Source organism: Ixodes scapularis, unplaced genomic scaffold (genome assembly GCF_016920785.2).
Source record: "Ixodes scapularis isolate PalLabHiFi unplaced genomic scaffold, ASM1692078v2 PGA_scaffold6__148_contigs__length_123643588, whole genome shotgun sequence".
Lineage (NCBI taxonomy): Eukaryota > Metazoa > Arthropoda > Arachnida > Ixodida > Ixodidae > Ixodes > Ixodes scapularis.
This window is the reverse complement of record NW_024609881.1, coordinates 6,608,879-6,628,789: the sequence shown is the minus strand read 5'-3', so window position 1 is coordinate 6,628,789 and position 19,911 is coordinate 6,608,879. Positions and strand designations below refer to the sequence as shown.

Sequence of the window (19,911 nt, the reverse complement as noted above, 5' to 3'; positions counted from 1 at the left end):
TTTGATTTGAGTTGTCTTGTGCTGTCTAAACCGTCCACGATAACCCTCTTTGTGGGATAAATATAGTTATGTCGCACATTTCACGAATGTTTAATGCGTGCACACCTGCTTATGATTTGTAGACCTACGCAGAGGAAATCATTAAATATCTGCTTTGTACATGTAGCCGTTCATGTGGCAAGTCATAATTTGATCTCGCATCTAATCTAGATGAATGTCTGATAATTGAAACTTTCGATAATTGAAACAAAATTCTTGGCTTTCTGAAGTTTGAAATAATGAGTCTGCCGTAGTCCCGCTTCCGTTGTCTCACGTGGCCCTTCACCTTTGTGCAGCGGCTAGTGGAGGTGCAGCGCCAAGGGCCCTACCACATTGTGGGCTACTCGTTTGGGGCCACAGTAGCCTTTGAGATGGCGGTGCAGCTGCAGCGGGCAGGAGCCCCTGTGGGCAGCCTGGTGCTCCTCGACGGGGCGCCCCAGTACATCCAGGTGCACAAGGTGCACCACCGTAGCCGCTACACCGACGTTCATGAGGAGGAGGCTTTCTTCCTGTGCGCCTTCCTTGCGCAGTACATAGACATCGATTTCCTTCAGGTGGGCGCCCTTTGCAAGCTATTAAGAGCAAAGCTGGGCCCACACTACCCTAACCTAACCTAATCTAACCGAACCCTTACCTGAACTAGAATGACTAACATTCTCCGACTGGTGTGTTTGGGAAGTCTTCGAAAGTGGTCCTATATTTCCGCGCGACGGTGTCATAGAAGTGACCTGCTGTTGCCTGCCGCAATCCTGGCTGCGGCACGGCAGCGGAAGTGGGTGCGGCAGACGCCCGTCATGCTGCAGGCCGCTCTGCAGACAGAGAGTCGATGGAAAATGAAGCAGACGCCAGATGGATAGACGCGTCCATGGCAACACTTCCATTCGCTCGCTGTGTTCAGCAATATGTTTACGACAAACCACTAGGATCTCTAGACACGTGCTCCTGACGCAATTTATTGCCACTTTCGTGCCACTCTCGATGCTTGGATAGAAACGATGACGAATACGAAAGTCGGAAATGCAGTCGAGGCATTGTACCTCAACCTAACCCATATCCTATTCTTTCTATCCTATTCTGTTCCTCCCTCCTTCAAAGCGCCACCTAAAGGCCGTAATTTGACGCTATTTATGGTGAAGCACCATATAAATGCTGCTCTTAAAAACCTGCGTATTCTGGCACACTGTAGTTCCCATCACAGGGCATCAAAAGTGGCCTCCAAGCGGCAGCAAGTGACGTCACAAAAGCCGGAGTGTCGCGCTGCCGGATGTCGCGATGCTGGCAGTTGGACGAAGGAGTCCCGCCATAAGGCGCGAGACTGTGAGCGTCGCCGTCGTCGTATCGTCACAGCTCCTGACTGCCGACGCTTCCGTGGACTTTCAAGCCGGAGAGGGACCTGAGGCGGAACGAACGCCTGTCTCCTCCACCTCCGCTGCCGTGACACTGCCAGGATCGTGGCCGGCGACAGCGGGAGACTTTTAGAACGTCATCCGGTGGAAATCGAGAGGTCGCTTTGTTGGATGCAACGAGCGCGCCGTACTGATCGGAGGCGCATTCCAGCCACCGTAGCGAAAGGTTTCGTAGAAAGGAGTGTTTTGTGCTACGTCCGGTGCAGGGTGTAAGATAGACAGGTGGGGAAACTGCCCATAGAAGCCTACCGCAGCGTCGTGACCGGATTGTGTACTCGTCTGCTTGCGGGTACCCCCGAATTGCGACAGATGGCGCTGCGGCGAGAGGAAAAAAAATTGGAATCGGAATTGCATGGAACTCTATGGAAAAGTACGCGAAATAAACCGAGAGCACGACAGTCCTCTATTGAAAATCCACAAGAAACCATCTCTGTCAGTTTAGACGGTCGCCACCGGTCGCCCACCCGGAGTAAGAGTTCGTAGTGCTCCACATAGGTGGCGCCACAGAAAGAGAGAAACCCGAGGGGGACACAATCCGGTCGCTCATTTGGCTCTCGTTTCCCCACCTGTCTATTTTACACTCTGGTCCCGTGCGTGCGGCCGCAGGTGAAGCGGCAGATGGTGCAGTACCCGACGTGGGAGGCGAAGCAAGAGGCGGCCACGGACCTGCTGCTGGCGGGCATCCCCGACGTTCGCCCCAGCCGGGAGGACATCGCCCTAGCCACGAGCGCCTTCTATGATTTCCTCAAGGCCGGCAGCGCATACGCCCCCACGGCAAAGTTCCGGGGGGACGTCACCCTGGTCAAGCCCTCCAGGCCCCGCAAGGTGGCCATGCAGCTTCCCCCCGACTACGGCCTCTCCGAGGTGCGTGGCGTTCGGTGACGTTTCCCGCCCGATTTTGGAATCTGCGCGCGGTCGCGCCTTAAAGGCTGACGAGCGACCAGAAAGGGGGCAACTCGATTCCCACTTTTCATTTGAGGGGGCGAGACACCTCCTCTTTTCTGGGGGGGTCTAGACACCCGCTCCTAGGTTATAGGAGAAAAAAGTGCGCGAGAGTATGGAAATGGAGAGAAGGAACCGGTTTTGTTCACTGAAGACGCGATGACAGAATTACCTACGGAAACGCCTCAAGTGTATCGTGTCATGCGCACGTTCGAACCTGTCCGAGGTTTTGCATGACCAATGTGAGTGCGCCGTCCTACAAGGAAGAAGACGTCGTCGGCTGCAGATTGTCTTTTGTATTAGCAGTTGGACCGAAGCGTCAGGGGTCCTTCATACACTTGCGATTGCTTGCAACTCAGTGCGTTGCCACTCTTTGCGATTCCTTACGATCAGGAGACCACTGCTGCCAATAGCCGTGGATCACTCGCGATTTTCGTATATTTACCGTTTTCTGCGCGCATCATTCTTTCGCTATTTGTTTGAAAAGTTTTTGAAAATTGTATAAACAACCATTCTCGTAGTACGGACGTTTCATCCCGCAAATACTGCAAAAGCTTCAATGTCGTAAAATGCAGTTCCAGGGTTGCCTCATAGATGGCGCCAGCGTGCCAGCGTATTTTCTGGCCACGAGATATCGCGTGAGGTTGTAATGCAGTCGTTCGGAACCAGTCGCGAGTGTATGAAGCAGCCTTGAAGTGGATGGTCCGAAATAACGTCATTCGGGACCGAACCAGTGCTCACCAATTTGGAGAGGATCTTAAAAACAAATTTACGTTAGCTCCACATCCGGACAAAGACCGGGGCGCAAAGCCTGTTCAGCTACCTGATGCATAAAGTAAGGGGGTTGTACATGCTGTCTGTGTGTGATTGGGTAATGGGGGGACTGCTGTGTTTACAGCTTGCACTACCATTGTTCCAGGGTCCTACATGTATGCCACATTCAACTTAATATCGCTGGTTATAATCGTAGGAAAGTTGAGAATGTCGGCGAAACAGTCGCGGACTAACGATTGGTACGCAGAGTCTGGGTTGGCTGTGCCTCGCGCGTTTGCTGTTTCCGTGCCTGCTTTCGTCCGTCCGCAACATCCGAGCAAGGTGTGTTCCTCGGGTATAAATTAATAGAGTAAAAAACCTGGCATGCTGGGTTCTACCTCAACGATAGAGTGCTAACCACCGGAACGGAATGGTATAACTTGCCAGAGCTGTGCCTATACACCGTACACCCCTAAGCTGACAATGGGGCCAAACCTACGTGCTCGCAGAGCCAATCCCAGTGATGGAAGCGGCATTTGACGTTTTGTAGCTTGTTCTGTAGCAGCTACTGACGCTTTTGGAGAAGATGCCAACATCTGTTAAGGCGTCCCTTTCAAGATAAAAAGTGATTGCATCTCTAAATTAATTAATTTATGATAGTGATCGAGGGTTCCTCTTTGAGACTAGTGCATATTACATATTACCTTTTGTGATAAGAAGAGGTACGGTGCAAAAGTATTACAGTCCTCTTTTTAGAAATAAGGCTTTGGGAGTAAGTTTCACTTATAATTGGTACTAAAGAAGGATGAAAAGTGAATTCTAGTTTAACACTTCACTGGTTGATAATTAGCTTGCAGGTTAAATAAAACCTTTATTTAGGATGTAAATAAAATTTCTGTCAAATTGTCCCCTAAGAACCTACCCCGGGCTCAGTTTTTATTTTCATTTTTTATTACACATTAATTTACAATTAGGACGAATAAGGTGTACCTGTAATAATCCTGAGCATATGTTGCGTGCCCATCGCGCTAACCCAGGCGCTTTCCCAGGTCAGCCGCTGCCCATAGCACTCCGATGCAAAGGGGTGAAGCCCGATCCACGCACTCTGGTGAGATGAAGGTACACGCAGAGTGGCACAATTGACACTCTACTCTGCAGTCACGGCACAAAGGCATGTGGCGGATGTGATAATCGAGTGATCTGGTCAGGAGTACACGACCCTGGTTCTGTCTAACCACACTAGCCGCAATCTTAGTATTCTGCAAAGTTTTCTCGGAAGTTTTAGTTCTCGACATCGCCGACATTGTCCGCAAATTTAGACGATGTCGGCGATCAACCGGCCAGAGCGGTTGATGCTCACTATCAATGGATCTCGCCGGTTGGTTCGCACTGTCAAAGAGCGACATCGCGGCATTCCTCATCTCCTTGTAGGTGTTCCTTCATCGCCTAAACCTATGCAACCCTATTCACCAGTCGTGACAAACTAGCGCTGTTTTAAAGTTAGTATCGCGTCTATGTAGTCGCGAACTAAGAGAAAAATTCAGCGACTAAGGATCGACTAGTTCTGCGGTATTCACGAGCTCGAAGCGAGCGGGTGACTATCTAGTCAGAACTAACTAGCGGAAGTGACATAAAAATATAGGTCACGTTTACGCGTACTTAAACACCGCTGCGTAAATGGGCATTTTATTCTATAAAAACTAATATTTAAATGTTTGTCAGGAAAAAGAAAGTTACAATAAGAGAATAATTGTCCGAGAGAGAGTTTTACAAAGAAAAAAGTGCGGAAGAAAACGCAATGGAGAATCACAGCAGCCGCATTGCCAGCGACATAAATAATTATGGAAGCGCCCGTAAACGCGTATTTTCTCGTCGTCCAGCGCCTTGCTGAGATCTCTTTGGCGGCATCTCTGACCGTTTAAGATGGCTATTTATACAATGTTTGCTCCTCCAATTCTTTCTTGGTGTGTCCCCCAGCGTTTCGAGACAGTAACTGCTTCGCTAGCGGTGGCGGTCAGCGGTGGTACGAGTCGGCCATGGCGCTGAGCCGCTAGTCAACCGCTAAACACCGGCTAAACTAGCCCTGCCCCATCACTAAGATTTGTTAGTCGGCTTCTTAGTCGCGCGGGGAGAATAAACCCTAAACACGACCGGAGAATACCAAGCGCTCACTTAGCGGTGACTATCGCTCGCCACGTGATCATTTTAGTCGATGACGTCACTAGTCAGTGGTCAGACAGGCCCTACCCGCGTCTGGTGAATACGGGTGATCAAGTGCAGCGAATGTCCCACTTTTCTTTAACTTTTAAAATATTAGGAACGACCATAATAACGTACTAATTTCTTTGCTTTACACCCATCTCGGCGCAGGTGTGGTGCAATTTCCCTTTCCACTCCCCTTTCGTCGCCCGGCTCCACTCTTTTTGTGTGAGTATGGGCGGGGTGATCACGTGGAGAAAGAAAAGCTTACAACTGGTCCAACCAGCATGCAGCCTCCACCGCACTGTGAGCTGAAGGGTGAATGAAGTATAGTGAATGCGGCTGAATTCTAAGCAGTAATATATTGGAATACTGCGAGGAAACGAGTCTGGGCCATCTGCGCTGAAGTTATCCGAAGAAACCCCCTCCTAATCCAGGGTTGTCGACACATTTTTTCCAGAGGCCGATTGTTCCTTGGCGTTGGCTGAACGTCCTTCGTTTTTCTCGCAGTGCTGCGAGGGAAAAGTTCGCATCCACGTGGTGGAGGGACTCCATGAAACCTTCATCCTGGGCAAAGGGGCTCTGGAGTGTGCCAACCTGATTGCCCAACAAGTCGTCACGGGGTAGCTCGACCCGCCCATTCCAGAGTGGCGGCATCCTCGGGCTACTGCGGCGGAACGGTCCTCGCTGCCGCTTGGCTGTTTTCGTGTGTTGTCCCTCCGGTGCTCCCCCCCCCCCCCCCTCCTCTCCTTTTTTACAGCAGACAGACGACGCGAACAGCATTTTTGCCACTACTGTGCATTTATGTATACTCATATTGTATTTTTGTTGATTGTATTGCCGGCAATAAAGAGCTATTGAATTCCAGGATGTGTGGGGCCTGCTGGGACTCGCAGTGCATATCCCCAACCTCGAAAGAAACCGGCGTAAAATAGTTCCGAGAAGTTGGAACGTTTGAGTTTGCAACGAGCGCATCATATTGTGGGCATGGACGCTTGTTGCAGGCGTGGGCGCCGTCGCTTTTCTCCCCAACATCCTCTCTTCTTACTCTTTCCCGTGAGTAGCACAGCTCGTGTGAAGCCAGTGTCTTGAGATGATAAGTGCGTGCTTATGTATTTAACATTATAGATGTTGTGGTTTCATACAGACACGAGACGTGTTTTTGATGGGGAAAATCTTGACGTCGTTAAAGGAACCATGAAACGACTTTGAAATCAAATTTCATCCACCGCGCGTCCTCGAAGTTGTGAAAAGAAAACCAAAATACAAAAACAAAGAGCCAAAAAATGTTTTCGCCATAGAACTTTAAGAAAAAAGCTGACTCGTTTATATTCTTGGGAGAAGATCGTGTTGGTTCAAGTGATGGATGAAGAAAGAGTAAGCAATTAAAACTGGAAGAAGACTACCAATCTTTCAACTAGCTACAGACGATTCAAACTTAACACAGCGAGCAGCCGACTAAACCCAGGACGGAAAGGGGGGAAAGGAGAGATAAAAAAAACGCGAAGAGCAAGTGAGAGAGGGAGGTTTATTTCGTATTTTAGGGGGGAAATTCAACCTCAGTTTTCGCCAGCATGAGGGAAGGGATTGACAGGTTGTTGTTTGTTGTGGTCATGCCGAATCTGCTGTCATGCCCCCCAGGATATTTGTTTCGTCAAAGAGGCAATGACAAAGCGAACACGAACGGGCCTGTATGACTATAAGATGATAGGAATCTGGAGATGCCTTAGAAACTTCGTTGTGATGTTCGCGTAGTCTGTGATTGGTGCATCTGCCGGTCTGACCTATGTATTTATGGCCGCAGCTCAAGGGAATGGAGTAAACTTTCTTCTCTTTGCATGGCTTCGTTGTGATGCTCCCGGAGTCTGTGATTGGTGCATCTGCCGGGTCTGACTTATGTATTGATGGCAGCAGCTCAAGGGAATGGAGTAAACTTTCTTCTCTTTGCATGGAATGATCTCTTTTTCGTGTTTAACAGTACAGCCAATCGGGATCCGGTTGTTGTTCGCTTGTTGACAGAGTTGCTTAAGACGCATGCGGCACGAGAAGACAACATTGGTGTCAAACTTTGAGGCAATGAATTTTATCCGGGGGGCTGAAGTGTGCGTAAGGAAGGACGGCGAATCGGGCTTTCTTTTTTGTGGCTGGTGACTGACGATCAAGCCCGCGAATCAGCCTTTCCATTGCTAATCGTATACGGTCGACCGGAAACCCTGCCCTAGACAAGCCTCATGTGCTGGATTTGGAAGCTATCTTCTGAAATATGACAGCAAGACTTCATGAAGGATGAAGAAAACAACGATTTGATGATACCGTGTTTTAGCGTCTTCTAATGGGCGCTAGATAACAATAGGACAGGTTTAGCAGACCTTTGTTGAAAGGTCTGCTAAAACGAGTAGAAAGTGTCTTCAGCACTGCCGCCAGCCTCCGCAGAACTCTGCAAACGAAATTTTTAGACTTGCAAGATGGCCGTCCGGGGGCTTCACTCGCAAGAGCGGGAAGTGCGATCCAGCAATTATCATTGAGATTAGTGGTTTGTAGACCCAAAATCCAGTGTGTGGCCATGAAAGCAGGTCGAGAGTAACGTGGAAACGTGCTGAAAATAGCCGACATCGCAAACATTCCCTGGGGGGATGAATAAATGTGCTGCCCCCTTGAAAAAGTTCTGCGGACGTCCATGTGCCAGGCACTGGTCTGAGAACCATGAATCCTCCGGCACTCAAGTGGGTTTTGAGTTCGTGTTTTGATGATGGCAGCTGAATTTAGACGCCCTAAGTATCCCTAAAAGCCAAAAGGTATAGTCATACGGTAATTATTTCTTTAATAAAAATGTAATTGAAGGCCGCCAAACCTCGGATCCATCCGAAAACAAAACCACTCTCATTGGTCCTCGCACGCTTATCAAATGGATCTCGGGCCAATGGCGTTGGAGGACGTTCCGTCGCGCAGTAGGGTGTATCTCAAAACGTCCCATTCGCATTTGAACCTTGCACATTTCGACCCATTTTCATTTTGTCCTTCTCGTTTGAACCTTCTCATAAGATCCGAATCGTGTTTTTCGCAACTGGACCCGTTCTCATTTCGCCCGTTCGCGCTACGACCGAATGGCGCTAGTTCGGCATCCTTCTTACGTCGTTATGTCTTCGCGGCTTTGTTGATGAGCCTTACGTTGCTTGGACCCCCAACATACCATCAGATATATGTTATGTGTAGAGGTACGCACTGGAGAATCGTACATTGACGTCTGCTTCCCTTCCTCTAAGCAAAGGAGAAAAAAAGCGATGGGCATTTAATTTGAAAACTTTCTTTGAACTCAAATAGCATACATAATAGCAGTGGCTCTGAACCATTGATGTGTTGCGGGCGGCTTGTAGAAAGGCGGAGATGATGGAGGACCTCGTTCGGGGTGAGGGGAATAGAAATGTATAGGCTATCATGACAATGATTTAATAAATTAATTTAGCTAATTGCTAGTGTAAAGTAGACTTCTCTCATTGACATGCACACGAAAGTACTCTCCCGAAAATTGGAACGTTTCTTCTCAATGTGAAGAAAGACAACTAATATTGCCGTGCCTGACTGATGAGGCAGGACTTCGCGGACCCCTGGGATGTCTTCGCAGACCCCCTTTTGAGAACCACTACATTGCAGAAGTGGTGGCATTGTCCCAAGTCGAGAGACCTCAACAATGATCTGGCTGCGATAAATAGTTCGTCTGTTTTATTGTCAGCTAGTAGCTTTTCACGACGACCTCAACGCACTGCTAAAATCCTTAGCAGAGAGAGTATTCCTGTAGTGTGACACACACACACACACACGCACGCACACGCACACACGCACACGCACACACAAATTATATCAATGTACTAATATTAACCTAAAAAAACAATTTGGTATAGAAAGAGTCAAGTGCGACGGGACAAAGCGAGATATTTTTGAGAATCGCTCTTTTGAAAAGGGCCACGTGGAAAGGGCGAAACGAGAACGGGCCCGAACGAGGAGGGTTGGAATGCGAAAGAACGAAACGGGAATGGGCCAAATGCGACAGGTCTAAAAGAGAAGATCTTTTTGAGAATAGTTGTTTTGAGAAGGGCCAAGTGAGAAGGTCGAAACGAGAACGGGCTCAAATGATAACCACCCCGCGCAGTAATCCGGAGGTAGCCGCATCGGCCGAACCTCTTTGTCATTCGAGAATTTCGAGCTTTGATCAGGGCGGCGTTCTCTACGCTCGAGGACCTGACGCCGTTAGAGGTTGAAATTCTTCGGCGGACAGCCGACCTGGGGATGATTTCTTATGACACCACTCCGACGTGCGATGTGGACGATGATAGCAGTACTTCAGAGTCGTGTTCGGGTTCCGAGGACGACGAAACGCAGACCTTTTCGGGCGGTCTTCGATTTGCGGTTGGGGCAAGTCGTAACCAAACCAACGTTTGACATCGCAGCGTTACCTCTGGTACGTGATGTCAAACGATGTCGCCACGCTGACTTTCACCTCGGAAAGACGGGGGGAAGGCTGGTTCAGACATGTGCAACGAGCGCGTACCTACGACTGCGTCCGTTGCAACCGGAACGACCGGAACGACCGCTCTGCGCCGCGCGTACACACACCTGCAACCACTACAACAAGCGCAGCGGCTCGTCAGCACGGCGACAGCTTCTATACGCCGCCGTCAGCTGTGTCAGCGGCCCCTCTAAAAAGGGGACGCACTGCTACTCAATGCCGTAACAGAATTTAGACAGACAGTTTCCTATAGCCTAAAGCTTTATTTTTTTTTCTTGATAGGCTCGCAGGGTACAGTGGATGAAAAAAATAAAATAAAAAGATGCAGTCCGCCGTCTTGGACGATCACGACTCTAATACACGACATTGCAATAGTGCAAATGTCGCCACACGCCTTTTCTACGATTATAAAAGACAATGTAATCTTAGCAGTGATATAGCAACGTAGAAATATGATTTCGTGATCAGATAGACGTTGCGAGCGTTCAGGCTTGCTAACACTAGTCACTTTTCTCCGGTGATGAAAACGCGTGAAAATTCGCATCCTTTATACAGTACGCGCCAGTAATACCTTGAATACCACACGCATGAAATGCGCCAAATAAGAAATCCGGGCGATGTTCGAGGACAAAAATGCTTAGAAAGTACCACTGTAGTCGAAGTAAACAAACACGACGGCACGGGCGTTTCTGCTGTCTTGAGAGTGCCACCACGACATCGCCGCACGCGTAGGTGGATGTTCCCCTCCAGTACGTGCTGGGTTATCATAGCGAGACACGACGAGAATTCACAGTCAAGGATAGCGCTTTTACGCGGACCGATGAGCTTTCACCACGCCGTCCGCAATCACCACCGACGCCATGATTGCGGATAGAAGGAGCCGGCCGGCCCGCGACCGGCACGACCGGCCTGCAGCGCGCGGAGATACGTGCACTTAAGCGCATCCCTGGGGAACGGAAAATTCACCCCCCGCAGAGGAAGTCCAGGAGAAAACGCTGTCTCTTGTTTGTGAAACGATAACTGCAGTATCGCGTATTCTAAACTAGAAATATTTTACGTCTGGTGAAATTATCATGCACAACATATTGAAATGAACTGAAAATTGTTTCTTTAGCGAAACTTTACAAAGACCGCCAAAATGTTCAAACATACGATAATTTCATTGGTCCTCGCAAGTACAGAAAAGAGCCCGCACGTATTTTATTCCTGCGTGATTAATAGGCGGTTCTGCCTTCTAAAACTGAAGATACTCAACCACTGACACTTTCTTAACGTCATCGCACCAAAAAGTAGCTTCTCCAAAAACCGCTTGAGTGCCCCTCTAACGTCGTGGGAAGTTTGCGAGATCGAGCTGAAGCGCATGTTCGTCTCCCAACATCGACGAGAGTGAGCCGAGTTCCTGATTCTGTCCAGGTCACGGCCCCAACGAGAGCGTCACCGCCTTCGTAAAGGATGTTTTGCGCCTGATCGAGCGCCCCCGCCGACCCCTATGCTACAGAAGACAAGAAGCTAAGAATCCCAGGTCCCTCATGTGAAGAACATCTTCGGCAGCCTCGTCCGGAACTCCCCCCCCCCCCTCCCCGCCCCCGAAACAACAGTCGAAGGGTTCATATCATCGAGGCTTCCAACATCGGACGCGCACTGCATGTCCGAGCCTGTCACAATCAACAACTTCCCGAAATCTCGACACTCAAGTCGTCCAGCTGCAACTTCGACGCCAGCCTCCGAGACAGCCGCGACATCATCGACGACGTTGTCCGAGGAGAGATAAGGAAGCTACTTCCTGCTATCAGTTGCCCGGCTTTTATTTTGATTGCCGAGATTATTTCGGAACAAGTTCGACAGGCATTTCAACCGGAGACTTCTGCGGGCGAAGCGGCATCTGACGAACAGAGGGCAACTTACGCCACAATGGCACAACGACCGCCACCGGCTGCCCTTTAGTATTCAATGCCAATTCAATGAGAAACCCCAACGCCGAAGCATTCCCGACGTCGGGTGTTGGTCTGCGTTGAACAATGTACACCGAGGAAAACGGAGGTGTTGCGAATGGCCGACCGAGAACCACTCTGCTGCCACTGCATGAGGCCGATCATGTCTACCGGAGCGTCCCATACCGATGAATTGGCCTGCGAGGGTTTGTGCCGAACGACTCTCGACCACGCCTCGAGGAGTGACAGCAAGACATTAAGGATTACCTTCGGCGGCCTTTGTCCCTGGAGCCGATATGACCCCGAAGCTCCTGATCCCCATCACATCGACGGGAAATAGGCACAACAAAGCAGGTGAGCAGCAATGCAATGACAGTTTATTTGGTGTCGGTTGTCGTCCAAGACGATACCTAATAATTTGCTGACACCAATTATCTGTGTCTACTCTACAAAGCACACAATTTCCAACTTTGAGGGAGAATGCCGATGAGTGACTTGAAGAAATAGAATGGTTGGTGGTTCTCAAAAATGGACACCAAGCATCACCCGACTTCACTTTGCCACACGAGACTTACACAAGTTGCAGTGGTCGCGGGGTGCAGAAAAAAAATAGCTATTATGAAATAAAAGTGAAATGCCCTGGATAGCAAACAAACATTGTCGCCAGCCATCAAGTCAACGGCACAGCAAAAGGCACAGCCACGTAAGCAGTACATGCCCGAGCTTGCTGCATTGACGCATAAAAACTACCAGGAAAATTTACGGATTAGAATCCGGCCCTGCTGCTTCAATGCATCAGATGTCGGTGGCCGGACATGACGTATGATTACAAGACGGCATCAGTCGGTCAAAGTTGCCACTCGATTAAACTGAACACCGACGTGCCAGAAGAATCATCCGACAACAAGGAGCACAGGTACTACGACTGAACGCCTGGCACGAGACTGTCACAGAAAGAACTCCTTATGGGACCATTTGCAAAGAACCAATAATTATGTAATCAAGCGGAAATAAACATATTTCCGCTCGCCTTTACGCCTTCAGAGTCTCTACACAAAGAATTATGTTCACGGCACGTGCTGGACCTTTCGAGGGCACTCGCATCTCTGGCCGCTCAATATTAATTAAAGGGAGATACCAGGCTGGCAGTCTGGTTGCATTGGGTTGCCCTCGTTCTACTTCTCCTGAACATGTGACGCATCCAAACACCAACTCCAGTGTAGTGAAAATGTTGCTTATTAATTTATTCCCTCCAAGGGCCTCTGTAGGCATAGCAGAGAGGACACTGAGAACTACACACATGATAAATACATCAAAGCACACTGACATTAATGAGTCCAGAACGGGTCCAGCTACCGAAAATAAATAGTTCACTCGTAAGAAATAATTATTGCTGTAACTTGTTAATTTAAATAAACAACGCGCCTCTGAGCATCTAGTTTAATAGTATGTGTTGATGCATTGTTATATAGCAACACATTTCCTATACGTATGACACAATAGACCCTTTGCCAAACCCCATCAGACAACACGACTGTCACTATTTTTTTTTCGGCTTAAAGCACACGAATGGGTTCCAGTTCGCGTCGAACGCTAATGCAGCATTCGGGTCCAATAGGCGCTGAAGCGGTCACAGTGATGGCCGGTATGACGTCCTTGTCGAACCAATTTCAAAGTATGAAGGCCGTGGGTAATTGGAGTAGTAGCTACTGTAATTCGATTCATCACGATTTGGCAAACGGCAAAGGCTACAGTATCGGTGAATCAATATGTACGGTGGCGAGAGGCACATGACAACATATTATCAAAGTGCTCATCTGCAGAGATTTCTAACACAACTTCACTCCGTCTCTCTGATTAGCTCGAGGGGCTGCGGCGGTTTCCCCTTACCAAATTACGTTGAAACAAAGTATAGGCGGCCCACACTTTTGAAAAAAATCTATTGAAGAGACCGAAAGGAAGGTATAGTCAAAAGTTTTCAACAAGACTGCTCTTCGGGCAAGGGATGAATGCAAATATGAGTCCTTTTGTCCAGGCAATTAGAACAAGTAAATAACTGACCGATTGATTCAATGCACTCATGATGAAAAAAAAAATTAATGCTGCAATAAATCCTACCGAAGAGAAAAATGTGCCGTTAATCTTCTATTTCCGAGTCGCATTATGTTTAATTAAAGAATTGCTGATATGTGTGGTTCTATCTCTGGGGCCTCAAAAGAATGGGGCAGCATTTCCGTTTAAAGATTCTAGATGTTAGAATAACGAATTAGACAACCATCTAAAATGAGCTTGATCATACACGTGTAGGTTTCTGTGGACTATTGATACCGATCAGCAAGATAAAGAGCCTACTAATGCGAATTTCTAAGGGACATCGGATGCAACATTTTGTGCACTGATTAATAAAAAATGTGAGGACTTGCTGTGTTCCGAGTTACAAGGGGACAAATAAACTGTTTTGTGAACATATGTAAGGAACCTTTTTTTCCGAATGATTGGTTCGAATGGTTTGTAAAAGTTCGCGTGCACGTCACTTAAGCAAAGGCCAGATTTTCACTTCAAAACATATTGCGACCGAATGTAGAATTGACAATTAGCACAAAAGGTTAAAGATCGAAGGAGCTTCCTTGCTAAAGTTGCTATAGTTATTCGGTGACGAAGGGCTCAAACAACTTCCCCTAGGCCCTAAAGCGACCGTATACCTTTCGCCTCAATTCTGCGACACTCCAATGTTCAAACCAGGGTAGAAAATGCAAATATTTTTGCTAGAAGTTATGTTGTAAAATTGTTGATTAGTACAAAACGTAAAGATCGCAGGAGCTTCCTCACTAGAAGTTGCTGTGATTATGCAATTACCAAGTGCTGAAACAAATTCTCCTAGGTCCTACGCCTGACGCATATATTTCGCATCGAAAACAAAGCTAAAAGAATGCAAACATTTTACGCTAAAAGCATTCAAAGTTTTATCGATCCTCGAACACATCCGGTAATCCGAGCACCGGTACGGCCATACGACTAATGCTGTCTCGCAGGTGTTAATATCCAGATGATCCAGAACGATCTTGAACAAAAAAGGTATAAATTCTCATTCCTTCATAATTTCACATTACACCTGCGTCAGCGAGCATGAAGAAGCTCGAAGTCGTCGGAAAACAGCTGCATATCACGGCTACCGCGCACGAACAAACTAGCATCCGCCAGCTCTGGGCGCTGCCATCTTACCTGTGACATCACGGCTCTTGTGAGGTCACATGACGAGTGGTCACTTTTGCGTACAACATGGCGGCAACCTGGGGGGGGGGGGGATGCCACTTCCGAACTTCGGGGTTATCACTCTAAGCCCCTCTGCCTCGTTGGTTAGAGCAGAGAGTAACCGGAGGAGTGCGCACGGCCTGCGTGCTCCTTTTTCTTTTCAATTACGTGTAATGAAGTGATATAATGGTGACAGTTATTGAGTCTACTGTCCGCCAAGCCAGATTTAGTGTATTATTAAAATACGACGACCAAACAATCCCTAAATCAGGGGCCCAACGTTTCGAAGCCGGTTCGGCTTCTTCTTCAGGGGCGACTATGTAGGAAAGGAGCCGCAATCTTCTTTTTCCTCTATGACGGAGGCGAATGTGCTTGATCCCATCTTCTTCCTCTTTGATCGTTTTTTGAAGACAACTGGTGGAGTCCGTTCACATACACAGATGGCAGTGCACCAAGAGACCTATTAATGTTTGTTGGCGTGGTCTGAGTGTGCCAAGATTCAAGGAAGAGCCTCCGCCGAGGATTAGTTTCAATGTCCAGGATACGTGTGTTTAGAAAGTGAATGCGGTGGTCATTTTTTTCACAGTGTTCAGCAACCGCGCTGCGCTCTTGATCGAAGTTGCGCACATCAGCCTTGTGTTGACAAATCCGTTCATGATAGTTCTTTGTTTCCCCGATGTACGAGGACGGGCACTCCGCGCAGGGAATCTCGTACACCACACCTTGCGCTTTCTCTTTAGGGGGCCGATCTTTTGGTCGTGGCATAAAGCGTCCAAGGGTTGAAATTGGCTTGTGGGCCATCTGAATGCCCTCCTTTGCTAGCACCCGTGCCAGCGCTTCACTTGTTCCCTTGATGTATGGGACGCTGATACACGTGGTTGGCCGGCGTTTCGTGTCAACCTGCGACTGGCGGTGTTGTCGGTTGCGGTTTTGACGACGGGCAATTCGGTGTATGAAGCTGCCTGTATATCCGTTCTTCTTGAGGTCGCAAATGATGGTTTCTTCTTCTTTTCGTCGGTCACAATCAGTTGAGCAAAGGTTCTTTGCCCTTGATAGGAGTGTGTTTACCACCGATACTTTATGGCTCGTTGGGTGGTTGGAGTCAAATTGTAAGTACCTTCCGGTGTGCGTTGGTTTGCGGTAAACTGAGAACTCGAGATGGTCTTTCTGCCTTTGTACAAGCACATCGAGAAACGGTAAGGTGTTGTTTTTTTCCGTTCCATGGTGAATTGGATGTTAGGCTCGATCGAATTGAGGTGTGTCAAAAAGTTGTCGACTTGAGACTTCTTCATGACGCAGAAGCAGTCGTCCCAATATCTTAGAAACACCTTGGGGCTTTCAGCAAAGGACTGGAGAGACTTTTGTTCTATGGCTTCCATGCACAGGTTTGCCGTGGCGACAGAGATGGAGGCCCCCATCGCTGGTTCGACTGGTGTGCTTAAAGTACTCTCCTTTGAAGCTGAAATAAGTGTTACTCAGGCAGAATTCAGGGAGGCGGCAAAGTTCGTCCACGTTGAGCTTGGTCCTGTTGCTCAAATCGCTGTCTTTCTCCAGGGTGTTTCTGGCAGTCATGACTGCTAAGGAGACCGGAACGCTTGTGAACAGGGATATCACGTCAAAAGATACTATAAAGAAGAAAGAGCTGGACCTCTTTTTTACTCGTCGGAAGCTGGAACATCAAATTCCCGACGTGTTTCCAGCTTTAGAGTCGTTCGCCACAGGTTTCGCTGCCACCGCTGCAGCAAAACAGCAAACAGCCCAGCGTAAAAAATTTTCGAGACTGACGGAGAAAAACAAGGCAACCTACAACATCGACGGGTTTGTCACGAACCTTTCTTCAAGACTACTTTCTCCTCGTGAAATGGCAGTATTAGCAAAAGGTCACGGTTATAACATGACAACGACGAAGCCACCTTTACCAAAAATGGTTGCCACAATAGAAGACGGCATCGCGCAGCTGGATTCAAACGCTCGCGAAAGAGTCCGACAAAAAGTGGTTGGTGTGCTATCAAAACTTCCACAACATCACCGACACAATTTATCAAGAGAAGAGGTGCAAGCTCTTCGGAAGCTTCGAGAGGTCAACAACATTGTGATCCTGCCAGCGGATAAGGGCAACTCAACGGTCGTCCTAGACCGGGATGCCTACGAGCATAAGATCCGCGATCTCCTTGACTGCTCTACGTATGAAAAACTCAAGAGAGACCCAACGTCACAAGTCCAGACGAAGTTGAACAAGATGCTTACGGATATTTTCAAAGGTCACCCAGATTCCAGGAGCCTTCACCTGCGCCTTCTTTGCCGGAATGGCTTTACCCCCGGTTTCTACGGACTTCCAAAAATACACAAACCTGACGTCCCCCTCCGACCCATCGTTGACTTCACCACCTCTCCGCTCAAAGCATTGTCAAACTACCTTCACCACACTATCTCTCCTCTCGTTGGGAAAACCCCGACATGTGTGCGCAATGCCAGCGACTTCGTGGAGCAGATTTCGCACTTAAAGATAAGCGCCGAGGAGATTCTGGTATCTTTTGACGTGATATCCCTGTTCACAAGCGTTCTGGTCTCCTTAGCAGTCATGACTGCCAGAAACACCCTGGAGAAAGACAGCGATTTGAGCAACAGGACCAAGCTCAACGTGGACGAACTTTGCCGCCTCCTTGAATTCTGAAATGAAAAAAAAACCTTATTTCAGCTTCAAAGGAGAGTACTTTAAGCAGACCAGTGGAACCGCGATGGGGGCCTCCATCTCTGTCGCCACGGCAAACCTGTGCATGGAAGCCATAGAACAAAAGGCTCTCCAGTCCTTTGCTGAAAGCCCCAAGGTGTTTCTAAGATATGTGGACGACTGCTTCTTCGTCATGAAGAAGTCTCAAGTAGACAACTTTTTGACACACCTCAATTCGATCGAGCCTAACATCCAGTTCACCGTGGAACGGGAAAAAAACAACACCTTACCGTTTCTCGATGAGCTTGTACAAAGGCAGAAAGACCATCTCGAGTTCTCAGTTTACCGCAAACCAACGCACACCGGAAGGTACTTACAATTTGACTCCAACCACCCAACGAGCCATAAAGTATCGGTGGTAAACACACTCCTATCAAGGGCAAAGAGCCTTTGCTCAACTGATTCTGACCGACGAAAAGAATAAGAAACCATCATTTGCGACCTCAAAAAGAACGGATATACGGGCAGCTTCATACACCGAATTGCCCGTCGTCAAAACCGCAACCGACAACACCGCCAGTCGCAGGTTGACACGAAACGCCGGCCAACCACGCTCATCAGCGTCCCATACATCAAGGGAACAAGTGAAGCGCTGGCACGGGTGCTAGCAAAGGAGGGCATTCAGATGGCCCACAAGCCAATGTCAACCCTTGGACGCTTTATGCCACGACCAAAAGATCGGCCCCCTAAAGAGAAAGCGCAAGGTGTGGTGTACGAGATTCCCTGCGCGGAGTGCTCGTCCTCGTACATCGGGGAAACAAAGAACTATCATGAACGAATTTGTCAACACAAGGCTGATGTGCGCAACTTCGATCAAGAGCGCAGCGCGGTTGCTGAACACTGTGAAAAAAATGACCACCGCATTGACTTTCTAAACACACGCATCCTGGACATTGAAACTAATCCTCGCCGGAGGCTCTTCCTTGAATCTTGGCACATTCAGACCACGCCAACAAACATTAATAGGTCTCTTGGTGCACTGCCATCTGTGTATGTGAACGGACTCCACCAGTTGTCTTCAAAGAACGATCAAAGAGGAACAAGATGGGATCATGCACATTCGCCTCCGTCATAGAGGAAAAAGAAGATTGCGGCTCCTTTTCTCCATAGTCGCCCCTGAAGAAGCGTTGGGCCCCTGATTTAGGGATTGTTTGGTCGTCGTATTTTAATAATAATTTCCCCAACCAGACAGACTTCTGTCAAATGTTTACTTTTAAGATTTAGTGTATGTATGAAGCCAAACATATATATATATATATATATATATATATATTGTTAGGAAGATAAAGACAAGGAACGGTACGGGGGAACGTGCGAGCAGTTCGAGAGGCCGCGCTTTGTGTGCTTACGAACGGTTCGCAATATCTGTCGCTCCCTCGCTGCCTCTTAATTTATCTAATTTCTCACCCCTGCAAGTGGTGGAGGTGCTCTAGCTCCCCAACCTCTCGCTCCCCTCCAACTCTCCCACCACATCGGTCTGGAACTCCGTAGCGGTCGCAAGATCACCACTATGGCTGAAGAAGCCCAAACCGGCGTCACCATCCGCGCACCGCCTGCCGCTCCAGCCACCACAACACCAACCGTCAAAAACCGGCAGCGGGACCCGCCACTTTTTGCGGGCACACCAGATTCCGATGTCCACGACTGGCTGAAGACCTACGAACGGGCCAGTCTCCACAACCGTTGGGAATACTCTTTCAAACTCGCGAACGTTTTTTTCTTCCTCAAAGACACCGCTCTGTAATGGTTTGAGAATCACGAAGAAGAAATTAACTCGTGGGACGCCTTCAAGGCCACTTTTTCAAACGTCTTCGGCAAGTTACAGGAGAAGCGCTAAAGTAGACTCACTCACCCTCACATTCACACTCACACTCACACCAGAAAAACGGTCACTCACGTCGCGCTGACTTTCAACTCAAATTGTATTTTCGTCTTCTTTAGTTTTTCTTTTACCCGTGTGAAATTTGTCACCTCACTTCTTTCTCTTCTAAGCAAGCCAGAGCAGCGTAAGCAGCAAGCAAAGGACAAGTTGGGTAGCCGCTATCAGGCAAACACCGGGTCATCCACTTCTAACATTGAGGATGTACTGCGGCTATGCTCCCGCGTTGATCCTGAAATGCCAGATATGACCGCATTCGCCACCTTTTTAAAGGA

General features: G+C 48.4%; 1 protein-coding gene across 1 annotated transcript in view; it reads left to right on the top strand.

The window, feature by feature from the left end:
• Positions 1-5,966, top strand: part of LOC8041029 (fatty acid synthase-like) — a 198,433-nt gene extending 192,467 nt beyond the window's left edge. The window contains 3 exon segments of the mRNA XM_040220578.3: positions 336-593; positions 2,052-2,309; positions 5,850-5,966. Of these exon segments, the coding sequence (XP_040076512.1) occupies positions 336-593; positions 2,052-2,309; positions 5,850-5,966 (633 nt within the window).
• The last annotated feature ends 13,945 nt before the right edge of the window (positions 5,967-19,911 follow it).